At 35.7% G+C, this 17,609-nt stretch overlaps 1 protein-coding gene across 2 annotated transcripts in view; it reads right to left on the bottom strand.

Annotated features, from left to right (window-relative positions):
- NEBL (nebulette) overlaps nt 1-17,609 on the bottom strand; it is a 479,586-nt gene that overhangs the window by 225,525 nt on the left and 236,452 nt on the right. For both annotated transcript variants that reach the window (XM_007504894.3, XM_056800135.1), the window contains exon 4: nt 2,276-2,383. In XM_007504894.3, coding sequence (XP_007504956.2) covers nt 2,276-2,383 — 108 coding nt within the window. The remainder of the gene's footprint in view (nt 1-2,275; nt 2,384-17,609) is intronic.

The following is a 17,609-nucleotide window of genomic DNA, read 5'->3' as shown; positions in this document are numbered from 1 at the left end:
TCAGGTATAATGGCTAAAGAGCAAACCTGTCCTGGATTTCCCTAAGTCAGAAGCTCTGGATATTCACAAAGTTTCTCTTTAAAAAAAAAAAAGGAAAAAATAAAACCCACACATAGTTTTAATACAATTACTAAACTTTCCAAATTTTCCATTCCTTCTCAACCAGGCCTTGTCTTCTCCTGTCTAGTAGCTAAGAATACAAAATTTAAGAAAATATATCCTTCTCCCACAGCTTGGCTTTTCTAGTAATACTAGAATTGAGAGGGAGAGAGAGAGAGAGAGAGAGAGAGAGAGAGAGAGAGAGAGAGAGAGAGAGAGAGAGAGAGAGAGAGAGAGAGAGAGAGAGAGAGAGAGAGAGAGAGAGAGAGACAGAGAGAGAGACAGAGAGAGAGAGACAGAGAGAGAGAGAGAGAGACAGAGAGAGAGAGACAGAGAGACAGAGAGAGAGAGAGACAGAGAGACAGAGAGAGACAGAGAGAGAGAGAGAGAGACAGAGAGAGAGAGACAGAGAGACAGAGACAGAGAGAGAGACAGAGAGAGAGACAGAGAGAGACAGAGAGAGACAGAGAGAGACAGAGACAGAGACAGAGAGAGACAGAGAGAGAGAGAGACAGAGAGACAGAGACAGAGAGACAGAGACAGAGAGAGAGACAGAGAGAGAGACAGAGAGAGACAGAGAGAGAGACAGAGAGAGACAGAGAGACAGAGAGAGACAGAGAGACAGAGACAGAGAAAGAGAGAGACAGAAAGACAGAGACAGAGAGAGACAGAGAGAGACAGAGAGACAGAGAGAGACAGAGACAGAGACAGAGAGAGCGAGACAGAGAGACAGAGACAGAGAGACAGAGAGAGACAGAGAGACAGAGAGAGACAGAGAAAGAGAGAGACAGAGAGACAGAGAGAGACAGAGAGAGAGAGAGGAAGGAAGGAAGGAAGGAAGGAAGGAAGGAAGGAAGGAAGGAAGGAAGGAAGGAAGGAAGGAAGGAAGGAAGGAAGGAAGGAAGGAAGGAAGGAAGGAAGGAAGGAAGGAAGGAAGGAAGGAAGGAAGGAAGGAAGGAAGGAAGGAAGGAAGGAAGGATGAGACAGATAAATAGATAAATGAATGAATAAATAAATGATTTTTAAAAAGAAATATTGCTGTTGAAATCACAGTTGAGAGAAATAATATTATCTCACCATTGCAAGCGAGAACCCAGGTGCTCTTTAAAAAATATAGAAGCTCCTGAAACATTGTAAAGCTCAAAGCCTTATAATGGGCAACATTCCCTGAAAATGGAGACTATACCATTTATAGAGTCTGGAACCATAAATAAGTAAAATACAAAATGAATCATTACTTTGGGCAGCAAAATGTGTTTGCTTATATAGTGTGCAACCATTGTTTTAATTCATATTCACCAAATAGAGACCCAAGAATAAAATGTTACCAAAGTGCTTTTGAAATAGTTCCCTCATAAATAACTCCTTTAAAAAGCCATCTTCATAGGTATAGGACACTAGACTGGTTAATAAAACAGCTTTCCATTCCTGTTGTAGTGAGGGATGAATTAATACTTCCATATTACGAGTATTTAAGGGTGGCCAATTTCAAAATTATTCTTTTTCAAAGTAAGTCTTTTACTCTGCTGAACATAATTTACCAAATACATTTCTACCGGATACATTGCTTAAAGCAATCACACATATAAGTGCCTGCTGTAAAAGAGATCTATTGCCCCATTTGGATAGGAGAAGTAACAAATTTTACTACACCAAATTCTGAGCATAATTGCAAACAATAGATTTTTAGGACACCAACCACCCTGTTATCTGCATTTTTACCCACTTGATCACTAGGGGGCGGGGGGTCTCACTGAGGTTCCAAAATTACCTTTTGAAAAATGTTCATAAAAATATAAACAATCAATAAGTAGGTTCTGAACCCCAATAATTAATGTTCAAGGGAATATGCTTTAGAATATGAAATGTAAACATTCAAAACATCCTTCTGGTGGCCATATTCGTGATGTAAGTAGACAAGGGAAAGTGCAATGAGTGAGAGCTATATTTTATGTGTTTATGTATGTGTCAAGAGAAAAGAGTGTGGTCAGTCACACATTTAGGGACACTTCCCCTCCTGCCTACACACCCACACATGAAATCAACAGGGAGTCCATTCCTTTCACTCTCGTCAGTTCCAGCAGCAAAGCCTTCTATATGACCCAATCACACTTTTCAGCTGCAACATGGCCATCTTTGTGGCATGAGACCATCCCTCAAGGAAATTGTCACCTACGTTACTGATCTGTTCCTGAGTCCTTTTCAGTCTTTGTAACTCAGGTGTATCTGTAACAATGCTGAAGCCTCTTCCTTTGCTTTCTTCAAAATCCCTTTTATATTTTACCTAAACAGAGAGAAAAAAAATACAAAGCGATCTCACTATTTCAACTCAAAATAAGACAGGTCAGGATCATTTCAAATGGATCAGATGTCTTCCTCAGCTTGTCACAATTCATCTTATGGGTCAAAGAGCAAAGTTGAAAATAAGACCTGCAGACAGTAGTGAAATCCCAAATCATCAACTACCAGTGCTCACTACATGACAAAGTTCTCAATACAGGGAAGGCAGCTGTGAATTGAATAGCCAATTATACTCTCCTAACACCACTTTCTTTAAAAATGTCAATAGAGAAGGAAATATTTTATCTGACTACAGAAAAAATATGTTGTAAAAGCAAGTAAAACTTGTCTCACAATAATACTGTTTCAGTCTGTAAATGTTATTTTGGGTACCAACAGAAGCTGTGAAGAAAAGAGTGTGGAAGGAGGAAGGGAGCAAGGAAAATGTAATAGGTAAAAACAGTCTTCCAGCAGCTTTCAGTCTTCTTAGGGAGCAAAATGCAAAGAAAGAATTATAACAACAAATATGTACATAACTCTTTTAGTTTTGCAAAGTAAAATATGTGTGGTCTTCTTTGGGGATGAAAGGTGAGAGGCAGTGTGGGCTAGTAAATGATGAATTTACCTGGGAATCAGGAAGATCATATGAGGAATTCACAATCTCTCAATGTCCTAGACAAATCTCTAAGACTGCAAATTATAGCAAAGGGACCAACCGGCATTAATAGGAGTTTCCTCATCTGGGAATTGTCTACATCAATGTTTTTCAAACTTATCAACAGTGATAGAATATTTCAAGTGAGATATTTCAAAAAAATAGTTTTTATAGAAAAATCCTTTAAAAGAGATTATTTTCAATATCTATTAATATTCATTTAAAAGAAAAGGAATGGGGTGATGGAATATTATTGTGTGCTGAAAGGAATAATGAACTGGAGGAATTCCATGTGAACTGGAACAACCTCCAGGAATTGATGCAGAGTGAGAGGAGCAGAACCAGGAGAACAGTGTACACAGAGACTGATACACTGTGGCACAATTGAATGTAATGGATTTCTCTACTTGCGGCAAAGCAAAGGACAATTCAAAGGGACTTATGAGAAAGAACACTATCCACATTCAGAGGAAGAACTGGGAGTAGAAACACAGAAGAAAAACAACTGCTTAGGGGGATATGATTGGAGATGTAGACTCTAAATGATCACCCTATTGCAAACATCAACAACATGGAAATAGGTTCTGATCAAGGACACATACAAAACCCAATGGAATTGCGTGTCAGCTAAAGGAACGGGTGGGGGAGGTGAGGGAAAGAATATGATTCTTATAACCAAGAAATAATGTTCTAAATTGACTAATTAAATAAAATTTTCAGAAAAACATAAATTAAAAAATTAAATTAAAAATAAATAAAAATAAAAGGGGGGGGGGGAGATGGTGCTGGTTCCTTGTAGTGCAGTTTGAGAAACACTGGTCTATATCAATGATCACAAGTCTAGTTCATACCCCAATAGAGGTGGGATGAACTCTGTGTTCCTCAGACATGAAACCCCATCTCTTACACACTACTTCCCATCTTGGTGCCTTTGTTTGCTAACTGACATTCCTTGCTTCTCATTGCTACTTCATTAAGCCTCTCCCCACTTCCTTTAAGGCACTGCTTATACCAAAGAAGATATCCAGAATTCATGTTGGAGGCTTGCAATACAATTTTAATTTTTAAAACACTCCTTTTTTCTCCAAGTACTTGAAATTAGGAGATGGTAGATCCTTTTATTTGAACAAACAATGGATGGTACAATGGATAAAATAATGGACTTGAAGTCAAGATGACTTGAGTTCAAATACAGATTCATACACTTACTAGACATGTGACCTTGAGTAAATCACACAACAACTGTCTGCCTCATTTTCTTCATTTATAAAATAGGAATAACAATAGCACCCCCAGAGAAACTATATAAGTTTCAGATACCATTATTACTTAGACACAACTACATTCATGTTCATAAGTCTCAGAAAAAATTATTTTACCAGTGTCCCACTTCTCAAATGTTTTAAAATGAGAATGAAATAATCTTCTTTGACATTAGATATCAAAAATGCAAAACATACTAACACTTCTAGCCTAAGAAGACCTGCTTCTTTTATCTTTTCAATTAAATTTTTAAAAGTATTGAGTCCTTCAGTGTAGCCATCTTCTTAGATGGCAAATTCAGCCATAAAAAAGAATTGTGGGTTTTTTTCCATCTACTGAAAACATTAAATGAGATTAGCCTCTTCACCCTCAATCCCTCAACATATTTGTAGGCACAGATACAATCCAGGCTTCTGTTCTTTGTGTGTCTAGCTATGTAGGGAGGCTACTTGGCTTTTTTTGAAGTCAGTAGTAAAGGTATAACAAGATAAAATAACAAAAGAAGGAAGTAAGAGAAAGCAAGAAAAATATCAACAGGTATAAAGAATCAGGAGAGGGGGGAAAAATCCCTAAGCCAAAATCTAATAGTATAAAATTCAGTTTTAGAACAGAAGACTTTAAGGGTCTAAATAGATTTTTTTAAAAAAGAAAGAAAAAATAGCAAATGCCAAATAAGAAAGTGAAGAAATGCAAAGTTCATGATGGCAATACTTCAAACTAATTAATATTCAATAGTTTCTTCCTTCTTCCCAGGACATAAAAGGGCTATCGGTGCCTAACTTATCTACCTAGACCAAGTAGCAACAGAAGTAACATAATTATTGAACATTGTTTGAAAGGGAATTGTACATTTTCCTTTAAATTATGTAACAAAATATGAAGTCCATGGAAATAGTTTATTAATACAAATCCCTTTTTCTACCCAGCATCTCGCTCCACATCCATCTTGTCTAAGGAAACCCTTGCTAGAGACAGTAACCCTATGACTTGGTCCCTATGCCATCTTGATTCAACTGAATATATCACTACCCAGAACTAGTTTTAAATAGTGTATATCTAAGTTAGTCAACTATGCATAATTCAATTCTTAAGGACTTTGGTCAAAAAGTAGGGAAACATAGGTTAAAAGGGGAGAGAGCTACATGGATGTCAAAGGATAAAGCACTGAACCGAATGTTGGACACCAATTTCTAGTCTAAGCTCTGACACTAACTAAGCTGTGCAACTTTGACCAGGTCACTTAAACTCTCTAATCCAGTTTCTCTGCTTGTAAAATAGAAAGTTAAACTAGATGATATCTGAGGTTCAGTCAAGATCTAACATTCTATGACCCTCTTGTGATGAAGTAAAGGGACTGTCTCCTCTTTTTTTCCTCTCTATTTAAGCACCATCTATTTATCTGCTTTGCTTTATGATGCTCCGTATTTTATTACTCTCATTTCAGCAATAGCCACACCATTTTTTTGAGTGTTATCCCTGGAATCCATTGAGGAAAAATAGCATCAACAGTAACCCATCAAGAAATGCTGAGATAATCTCAGTTGTAACTAGGACTTTTGACACCTGCAACAAGCAGCATAAAATGCATACTTGAATCAGCATTTAATACAAATTCAGTTGTTGAGGGAGAGAATTAGGGAAATGACCCTCACAGGCAGGTTATAGGGGACCCAGGACCCCATAAGGCAACAGGGACTGGGAATAGAGCAGGCTAGAATCGAGCCAGGAAGGAGCTCAATGGGGAAGAAGTGCACCATCTGGTAACTTCATATTTCACCTAATTATTTTTGCTGAATAGGTGTTATGTTCATTGTTTTTGCACTATTCAAGAACGTAGGTGCTATCAACATGCTCTAAATTTTGGTGTGCTAGGACAAAGCTCAAGCTACCTGCCCTCCTTTCCTGATCTTTCTATCAAGGAATTTAGGATAGATCTTGGGTCTAAAAATACTACATAATGAATATACCTAATGCTCCATATTACCTGTAGATAGATATAGAGGAAAGGACAGGGACTTGGCCTATGATTAAATTTACATAAAGAGATTCCCAAGGCAGATCAGCACCTTCACTGTTACTGTACATATAGGCTTTAGAAAATTGTCCTCCAAGAAAACAATATTATCCAAGATTAAAGCTTTACAATTTACAAGAATCCCATAATGTCCTTGTGAAGAAGTAGTACAAATATTATTATGTTCATTTTAAAGATCAAAGGATCATAAATTCAGAATGGGAAGGGATCTCAGAGGTCATTGTATCCAAACTCCTCATTTTACAGATTAGTAAACTGAGGTTCAGAGAGACTAACTGAATTGCCCAAGTCAAACAACTAGTTAGTTTCTGATGTAGATTGAAACCCAGGTCAAGTGCTCTATCCACTTCACCATGCTACCTTTCAAAGGAAATTGAAGCTCCTGATGGTAAGCAGAATTGCCCACCCTTACCTTGCCACCAAATTCAAAATTCAGGATCCCAGAGCCAGGAAGCCTGGCTTTTAAATCTAGCCTTCCTTCCACTTACCTGTCAGTGAGGATACAGATTGTGCCTTTTCTACAGGCTACATCCTGAATACACAATTAGTGTCATACCAGACACAATGTGGGCACACAAGTAATAAATAGCTACTTAATTATCCCTCCTCCTCATGTCCCTTTCCAAATTTCTACTTCTCATGATTAAATTCAATTAACCATCATGTTTTACAAATTTATTCATGTTGGTCCTTGAGCCAGTTTCATTTGTTTTCCTCTTCCACTACATCTCACAACCTGAATAACATCAAGACAAAGACTTTCAAGGATGAAACTATGAAGCAGCAAGATTTCCTGGATAGGTTCTTAGCTTGGGAATCAAGAAGATTTGGCTTTGAGTCCTTGTTCAGTGGGCTTTTCTATAATTAATATGGAAAAGTCATTCAACCTCTCTGGGTACCAGGTTGTTCATCTCTAAAATTAAAGGGTTGGAATTGATGGTCTCTGTGGTCTCTTCCATTTCTAAATCTCTGATTCTAGGCATCTGTAGGCTTTATTTGCCCATATGACTCCATTTAACCATGAAAGGAGGGAATATCATAGCTCATAATCCAACTTAACCACTAAGACCACGAAAGACATTTTATGCCCTCCTAGAGTCATATCCATCTTCCATGTTTTGTCCTCCCTTCTGCCCCTACCTCAAACCTTCTAATGGCATACCAATATAATATCAAACTAATTACTGTCTTTATGCATGTGCATTAAGTTTTAAAGATTGTGGAAAGCTAGTCTCTTTCCCATTTTATTCTAACTTTCATTTATGTCTTTCTGATAGCTATCATTCTTCATTATCTTTTTCTTCCTCCATCCTCTTTTCTTGACATCTCAGATAATCCAAAGCCTAACCCTATGCTGTTGCCACATCCCCTACCAAGTAAGAGCTTCTCAAAAGCTGTCAGATCCATTATTACACCATTGGCTATGAGACAGTACTGCCCTTGCTCAACAAGAGCTCAGTCTAGTCCTTGGCCACCATAACAATAAAGATCATAGAGACTCTAACTTTTTATTATAAACATTACCTAATACATGAAGTGTGATATGGAAATATAAATATAAAAAATATTATTACATTTAAACTAAAAAATTATTTTATCAACTTCTCAGCTACTAATTTACCTATATAAATTTATACTTTGATACACATATATTGAGATTTTTTAAAGATGTCCTAAAATTCATTAAAGTTGATGGTTCTCTTGAAAAATCTCTAAAATCTGTCTGCTTCTAATATTCTCATGTCCTGTTTTCATGATGCTGGCTGTAGTTTACTGGACAGATTATACTGTGTTCTTGGGCAATGTTTCTTAATTTATATAAATTTTAATTCAATTTTCTGTGTTCATTCCTTGGTCTACTTGAAAAATCTACTGTAATATTAACTGAATATCCTTGGTAAGTGATTTCTTCATTTTTTCTGATAGCTTATATTTAAAAATATTATCTTTGTTTGGTATTTAACTACGATGTGACTTGACAGAATAAATTTTATTCCTTGTGGGCATAAAAAATAAAAATAAATTTAAAAAATAAAAATAAATAAAAAGATGTCCTAGAATGGAAAATTAAACTCATGATATTTCTAAAGAGTTAGACTTTTCCCAATACCTTAAATTTGTCATATGGTAATGACACAGCCAGAGAGGAGTCCTGCAGCACTGATACCTGCTGGGCTAGCCCTGAGACAATCTGTCATTGATCTGTTTCAGACATGTCATACAAATCTGTTTGATCTGTTAAATACTGGAGTACTCTGTTCCTAAAAACTACTAGCAATTCTCCTTTCCTTAATTTTTAGAGATATCGTACTATTCTGTCATTGAAAGTTGTTATGGACTAATTTTTAACAAAGGATTTTTGGATTTTTATTAAAATATTAAAATATCTTATAACTAATTACTATTTCATTAAATTATTTGTTAATGGTAATTAGTGAAGGATTAGATTAATAAAATTCATATATGAGATTCTTTAAAAATAAATGCTTTTCAAATAATTAAAGAAAAAAATCTTTCCAATTTCCATGCAGCAGAAAGGTCCTCAGAAATGAAATTAGGCAACCAGGGTTTGAATCCCTCCTCTGTTCCATACTGCCCATCAAATTAGGGGAAAAAATGTTTTTAATGTGCAATCAAGCAAAACAAATTCTATCACTGGTCATGTTCTGTTGTACCCTAAGTTTATTACCACCTATCTATTCATCTCTCTATCTTTCTATCTCTCTTTTTAAGGAAGTCCCCCATTTCATCTTTGGTTGCTGTTCTCTTCTGTCTGTGCTCCAGTGATTAATAATGGTTTTTCCTCTTCCAGTACTGGGTTGTTGTTGTTATTGTTGTTAAATCGGGGGGGGGGGGGGTAAATGCAGTATTATATACATGTAATAAAAGTCAATAATAATAATAATAATAATAATAGTTCATATTCATACTGTGATTTATGAAGTAATACTACCAGTGAAGCAAGAAAAAGATATCGGGGGGGGGGAGGGGGGGAGGTGGAAGAGAGATAGACTGGTAGCTGGGGAAAATGAGGAAACTCTCCATATACAATGAAATTTTCATATTGAACCTTGAAGAAAACTAGGAATTCACAAAAGTGGGATAAGGATGGCATGGAGGGACAGCCAATGAAAACTGATCAATCGCCAATCATTTAATAATCACTTACTATGTGCTACTCAGCATGCTAAACAATGGGGTACAAAGTTAACATTCTAATAGGAAAGAAAATAATCAAGATACATAAAAAGGAGATACAAGGAGAGGCACAAGCAGCTTGAGGAACCAGGAATGGTTTCTTGCAGCAGTTGACATTGGTGTAATGGTACATATCTGTATGCCCAGCTACCAGGGAAACTAAGTCTGAGAGAAATTATTAAGCTTGCGATTTTAGAGTTGCAGTTGGCAATGATGACTGGGTGACCTCATTGAATTTGACATTATTATGTTGGGCCCTGATAGTAGGGTGGACCAGGCTACCTAAGAAGTTTCAACCCCAAAAGATTAAAAATGAAGAAAAAAGTTGTCATCAATCAGTTAAGGACTGAGTTTATAAGTAGCCCCTGCACTTGTAGCATGGACAAGGAGAGAGACAAACAGACAGACAGACAGACAGAGGGGAGGAGGAAGGGAGGGAGAAAGAAAGAAAGAAAGAATAAGAGGATAAATTGGCATGAGAATTTAGTCTTGAAGGAAGAAAGGGATTCTAAAAAGCAAAAGGGAGGAGAGAGAGCATTCTAGCCATGGAAAATAATCAGTGCAAAGGCAAACAAACAGAAGATGGATCTTTGGGTATGAGGAATAGCAAGCAGAACAGTATTCTGTGTAAATAGAATTCTCCTCCTTTGTTTATTTTAACTTAATCAGTCAAGAACTTGGAGTGCCCCTCCTTTTACACACAAACATTTGAAGAACCTTTTATTAGAAAAGGAAGTTCACACCCTCAAAGATCCAAGTGGAGCCCACAAGCACTGCCTACTATGGGCAATGCTAGGCAAATTAAGAAACTATGATTGGTTCTTGAGATGTGGTAGACCAGCCCACAGTGAAAGGAAGTAGAAACCAGAAATATGGGAAGTGATGTGGGAAAAGGGCTATAAAAAGGCAAGACCAGAGGGCTGAACGGGCATTGCTTCTGCATTGGAGGGCCTCTGGGTTGGAGGAACTTCTTCTGCATTGGAGAAACTTTCTGTGTTGGAGGCACTTCTACATTGGAAGGATTCTGCTGCATTGGGGACTCTGCATTGGGGGCTCTTGCTGAAGAGACTACCACAACTTCTGGTTGGAGATTGGGACCTGAGGGAGCCTTTTTCAGAGTTGAGCTGGATTCCCCCAGATTAGCAATTATAGGGTATTTAGCTAGGCAATATTTTCTACCTCCTTCCTATATTTCCCTCTCTATTATCTCTACTTTTCTGTAATAAAGCTACTAAAGCTATTAACAGCATTGTGACCTGAGTTAATTTTTTAAAATGGTGACCACAACAACTTTTTCCAACTCTTATGTTTGACCAAAACCAATTTTAATTCTTACAATTTCTAGACCACAGAATGAGTAAACGTGTATGGACATGTATGTAAAAAGAGTATGTTTAGTAAGTCTATAAATAGAGAAAGGGGCAAGATTGTTGAGCTTTAAATGCCAAATTTAAGAGGTAATAGGAAGCTTCTGATGTTGACTGGGGGGAAAAGGAAGATAACATGAAATATCTGTAGTTAGAAGCAAAAAAGACCTTTGGTACAGAGATAGGTAATGACGTGTGATGTATAAGTAGCAAGACAATGACCAGTTTTGCTAGAACATAGGATGCTTGATGGAAAATAATGAGGCAAGCTATTCTACTTTTGGATACTTCCAGTCAAAATGAAGTCTTCTTTATATGAAAATGGAAATCTGTCTTTTTGCAACTTCTAGCCATTGTTCTAAAATCTGTCAAGGATCAGACAGAATGGGCCTAATAACCTCTATCATATAATGGTCCCTGAAACACTTAAAAACAATTATCCAAACCTCCTTGTATTTTCTTTTCCCGGCTAAACTTTCCCAATTGCTTCAATTTACCATCATATGGAAAAAAGTAAAGATCTTTCTCCATCCAATAGTGCATATCCCAACCCCTTCTATTTGCTGTCCTCTGACAATTCTCTAGCTAATCAATGACTTAATGTGGGTCTCATAAATTGGCAATAATTTTCCAGATGTTGTCTGAACAAAGTAGAGTGGATGAATGGATGAATAGAGAGATCATTTATCAGGCTCATTCTATATCTTAAACAATGGTATTCCTTTATCCAGTGAAACAGAATATATCAGTGGAGTTGCAATCGACTAGACCATGAACTCTTTGAAAATCTTTTGCTTTCCTTTTTATCCCCAGCATTTAGCACAGTACCTGGCACATGGAGAGGCTTTAAATATATTTAATGAATTATTGAATGTTTCAGTTTGAACCCTCCTACTGATGCAGATCCCAACTTATTCAGACCATCTTTCACATCAAATCTTCCAGAGGGTCTACCCAACATGATGGCATTTTAATAGCTCTTGGAAAATGAATGCTAATTTTTTCTACTTGATGATACTTATTTAATACAGGAGTAGCTTCTGGTAGTAGTAGGGATTGATTAAAGTAAGAGTGGCACCAAAAAAGTGTTAACAAAATGCACATAAGAGATCTGAAGCAAGTTGATCAGAAGATGCTATCTAGCAGGACAGTTTTGTTACTATTATATTAAATTTAATATATACACTTTAAAGAAAAACAACTATACATAACAGAAAGTCACAATGTCCTTTTTTCTAAAAGAAATGAAGGATCATTAAGGTAACCCTTATCAAGTCAATATCCAACTGTGGAAGAGCTTCTAAGACTAAGGTCCCTAAAAGGAGAAAAGAAGTTGGAGAAGCAATCTTGAGGCATTAAACTATAAAGTAGTCTCAAAATCTCAAGAGTATCTGAGATAAAACAGATTAAGCTATGTAAATGTTGTTTTCCCATGACTGTATATCTCTTAAAAAGATAGTGACCCAGACAAGAATCTCCATAAAGGCATAGGAGAAAAGTACATTTTCTTTGCCAAATTTTATCCAAAGGAAAATTTTAAGAACCTCATCTCCACATTTTGAATGTTATTTGTATTGGTGTTCTGCATGTCCTCTGATTTCCCATTAAATGCTTATTACTGATTTTAATAAACTAGCATACCCTATCCAGCCATTGATTTATAGTAATGATCTTTATTATTTCAATTTAGTTGATTCTACTCAAGTAGACATCCTAAGTAAGTACTTATGTCTACTGCCATCAGCAAGTAGCACACCATAAGGCCATGCAGATGCCCAGACACTGCAAAGGGAGGTGGTCCTTGCCCACCTGCTGAGAAATCCTTTATACAAAGATGAATAATAATGTACCCATAATTGTGAGCAATTGTGAAAAGGGTTATTATTTACCTTGAAATATACAAAAAGCATTTCCCTAGAGCCCTATATCCAAAATGGAGATAATATATTCCTTCCCATTGATAATAAATGAAATTTTAAAAATAACAATCATAACAAAATAAGGTTTGTAAAAGCACCCATTTTCTTTAAGAAGAAATTAAAGGATAATAAGGATTAGTCCATTCTGAGGATGATAAGTTACAGGAATACTAGTTATTATTATTTTAAAGTTGACATGCTACACAAAAAAAAAAATTAAAGGAGACCAGAAAATGCCAAAATGATACTAGGAGTCAAAAAGCTAGATAATATTTGCATATTATTAATATCATTTTACTAAAAATCCATTAGGGAGTACTAAACTAAGCATTATGACTTTGTGAAATGTGAAATCAGTCATTGTAAATGATTTTATCCCAATTAGGTTCTTCCAAATCCAGACACGCCAACTTAATCAGATCAATACAGGTTTCAAAAGAGGGGAATTTAGGAGGAAAAGGGAATTTATAGGAATGAAAATGGTGAGAAAGTGGATCTCCTGCCTACATTTTGTCTTTGCTGATTTGTCTTTTCTGAAATTATTTCTTATTACTTTATAAACATAGTTATACTAGAATGCAAGTTCTTTTATAATCAATAATTATATTTGTATCCCCAGAGTCTAGCACACTCTCTGGCCAGAGTTTATAAATGCTTATTGATAGATTCATTGATATTTATTTTCTTTTGTACTTATTACTCTCCCCATCAACACAGCAAACTATAAACTCTTTGAAGGCAAGATTCCTTCAATTTTGTCTTTTCATGTTGTTACTAAAGTTTTGTTGAATTGAATGAAATTCAAAGTGATCTAAGACATGGAATGATAAAGAAAAGGAAATTTGCTCTAGAAATCTAAAACCCTTTCTAACCCCAAACTGATCCAAGAATGACCAATCAATGGGCAAAGGGAAGAACAGACAGAGGCTGCTGAAGACTCAAGGCTTGGAGTAGTTTCCCTTGGTAGACTGTCACCAGCAAAAGCTTAAAAGCAACATATGACTTTATTACTGGGTAGCTATTCCAACCTTTATTCATTTCATTCTGAAATCTTGTCTCATAAAATGAAAATTTAATCAACAAACCAATTTCATTTGCTCTCAAGAAATGGTGGTATTTCTTACATTTTGTTAACGAAGACTCCCATCATTTATACATTAAATGGAAAATTCTTAGTTCTCTTCACACAGTTTAGCACTTAATTACATACTGTCTTGTATCTTTCCTTAATTGTCTCCTGTGTTAGTCTTGTCTCCTTAATTAAATTGTAAGGGCCTGGAGGGCACTTTACAAGATTCTTTCCTCTGTATCTCCCACAGGACCAAGCACATTCAAGGGGCTCAAACATTCATTGATTAATAGATATGGATATGTACTTTAAAGCCAATAAGCAGAAACCAGGCTAACTTTACTAATCACCACATGGGACCTGGCCAAGTGCTAGGAAAAGATTGATTTACAAACAGTAAAGTTCATCTTAAAGACACTTTGAGTTGAAAAAGAAAGATCCAAAGTAGTCTCCCTTTAAAAAAGAAAGAAAAACCTTAAAGTATTTTTAATTAACCTAATAGGTTTTTATTTAATATAACTCAAGAGAGTACATTTTCTTATTAATGGCTTTTAACTCAAGAAAAAGCATTTTATATTAACTTTTATTATTTTTAAACCCTGAATCAAGCTTTTTCTTGCCTTTGGAAAAGTGCCATCTGTTATTTGCAGATGGGCCAGTTTTTACATATGGACTTTAACATACATATTCTCCATCCAACTCTGACAGACTGGCGTGATTTGTTTTTACATTTTGATCACTATTTTAGTCTTTAAATAATAATATGTAAGTATGTATGGATGGATGGATGGATATATGTACATATAATCACATACAAAAATTAATTTTTGTTTTTTATTTAATTGATTAATTTAGAGTATTTTCTAGGATTACAAAAATCATGTTCTTTTCCTCCCCTTCCCCTAACTCCCTCCCATAGCCAACACACAATTCCACTGGGTTTTACATGTGTATCATAGCAAACTACAATCCTCAAAGCTCCTCCAGTGGTTAACCCAATGCTCTGCATGAAATAAATACATTTATGTTGGAACAAGTGAATGAATAAAACATCAACGGGGGTATACTAATTGTAAATGATTAACAGTCATCTCATTTTAAAGAAAAATTCAACTTAACTAACATTGATGAAGCACAGGGGATTTTTAAGTTGGATATAAGCTCAGCCTTGGCTTGTGTGATAGAAATACAGAGAAAGAGAGAAGAAATGATCCTCTCAAGGAGTTTTAGATTCTACTAAAAATATGTAGAGACATAAGTAATATGAGATATATATGAATATGAAATAATTTAGGGGTCTGAGGAGGACTAACAATTGAAAATGTCAAGAATATCTTCCTTTATCTCTAACAATCTACATATCTACTTGGAGAGGACCCCAGGACATAGATAACATTATGTATTTCCTGTGCATGTTTCCTCTACTACTGTACCATGGCCAAATGATCGCTGCCTCCCTGTTCCCTCAAAGATAAAATGCCCAATTATACACAAATAAGATATAAATGGAATCCTGAATACATGAAGGAGGGGCATAAATTATTTCATTATCTATTTATAAGCAACCACAAAATAGCATCACAGTTTTATATTTGAGTGAATTCCATGTTTATTACAAAATTGATTACATTCTCTTTGGAGAGTCAACAATATTACAGTCCCAAAAAAAACACAGATGGAAAAAAGTTTTCATCAAAACTATGGATGTGAGTGTGATCCAGATAAGCTCTGGGCTCACCATCCTAATACGTACTGACATTAACAGATCAAGTGTTAGAGTTCAACTGCTTTATCTCCCCCATTTATAAGTTTCTATGGGTCTTCCTGAAAGGTTGGGGTTTTTTTCTAATGTTCATAAGCCCCAACCAGCGTGATTCCCATCCATGATTATCAGTTAATATTAATTTGTCAGTCTTCGTAAGGAATATCACTAAGATAATATAATTATTATTACTATAAAACATCCCCTCAAAAGTCTATAACATTCTCTCATCAGAGAGTTTTCAGAATCCAAGGTAGGTAAAGTGGCCTCAAGCTTAGAGGATATAAAGTAAAGCAGTAAATAACAGTTCCTCAAAATCCTTTTGCTCGATTCCTCATGATGGTGCCTTTAGGTATGTTATGATTTTTCTGTTGGACTTCTTGGAGAGCCTTAAGTCTGCCCTTCCTCTCTGTTTCCAAGCTGTTCTCAGCTCGTGACTGTGATACTGTTCTGGGGATCATTCTAGGACAGCTATGGGAAATCTAAATCCATGGTAAAGGATGGGAGGAAAGAAATTGAGGAGGTCTCCTCCCCATCCCTACACGTTTCCTCTCTGGAAGTTGACTAAAAGTCTTCCACTATTCCACTTACAGACATTCAAATCTTTAGCTGCAAACTAACTCATTGGTTTTACCCAGGCTTCATGGGAAATGACAAAATCTTCTTCTGACATCATTTCACTTTGTCCAAAGACTTTCAGAGATTAAGATATACTGTGATTTACCTAAAGTGGAGAGAGGTAATTAACTCAATAAATGTCCAACATTTTATAGAAATATTTTTAAAATAACACCAAAATAAAAAGTTAACTCAAAAATATGAAGAAAAAGCTAGATAAAAAATTCAGTGTCCTAAAATGCAACAATGACGTGATTCAAATCTACCATTTCTGCCTTCACTGATAAAAATTAATTGCAGCTAAAAAAAAACAGGCATGACTAAAATTATATTGCTACCAAATCTTGGAGTGAATGTTAAAAGTAATCACTATCCACAACAAATATTGGATCACAGTACAAACTCCATCATGTTACAGATGAGTAAGCAGGGCCTTGAAAAGTTCAATAAACTATTCCAAGTCCCAAATGAAGTGAGATACAGATAATAATTCAGTTCCTCATGATTTTAATTAAGTTCCTCTGATTTCAAAATCCAGTATTCTTTCTACTAATATCTAAAATATCTAGCATTAAACCATCTCTCAATGGGTATTCTAGAAATAAATTATGTACCACAAAATAAAGAATATGACCTTTCTCAGAAAATTATAGAACCATTTTAGTAATCTGACAATTATGACACTAAGAAGACTTAGAAAAAACCCATAAGCCTTCCAAAAGTTCATGTCTCAACTTCCTCCTAATTTACACAGAGCTTAGAATCATCTCCTGAACAAGGAATCCTATTAATTTATTCTTTAGACTTTTGCTCACCAGAACAATTCTGCTTGTTCCAGAAACCACCCTATCCGTCTCCCCCCTCACCAAATGTGAAATCACAATCAAGTCATCAACTCTATCATTGCTTTAAGAAAGGATGTATCAGCCTGCTCTCGAAGGGCTCTACTCACTCACTCTGAAACATTTCGAACAAAAATATCCCTCCCAAGAAACTACTGCAAAATATGTGTGTCCCACCTATTAGTGTACAGTCTTCTGGAGGTCAGAGACTATCTTCACTTTTGTATTTGCATCATTAGTACTTAGCACAGCACTTTGTAATACAGTTGTTTGACTTTCTCTTTGAAGAGGACCAATGACATCATTCAATGATGTCTTGACTCCTGCATGAATGGGGTTTAAATGAGGCAGAATTGCATAAATTCAGCAGCATCAACCTCTCTTCCACAGTCACTGAATTCCAGTGTAAAGACAAATGTAAGGATACCTACTGATGGCCCTGAATACAGTGAATAACAATTTTTTTTACTTGCTCTGAAACCATCTCTTTATTTTTACTATT

This window comes from Monodelphis domestica, chromosome 5, assembly GCF_027887165.1.
Source record: "Monodelphis domestica isolate mMonDom1 chromosome 5, mMonDom1.pri, whole genome shotgun sequence".
NCBI classification, from domain to species: domain Eukaryota; kingdom Metazoa; phylum Chordata; class Mammalia; order Didelphimorphia; family Didelphidae; genus Monodelphis; species Monodelphis domestica.
The sequence above is the reverse complement of the archived record's forward strand: the minus strand, read 5'-3'. Positions and strand labels throughout refer to the sequence as shown.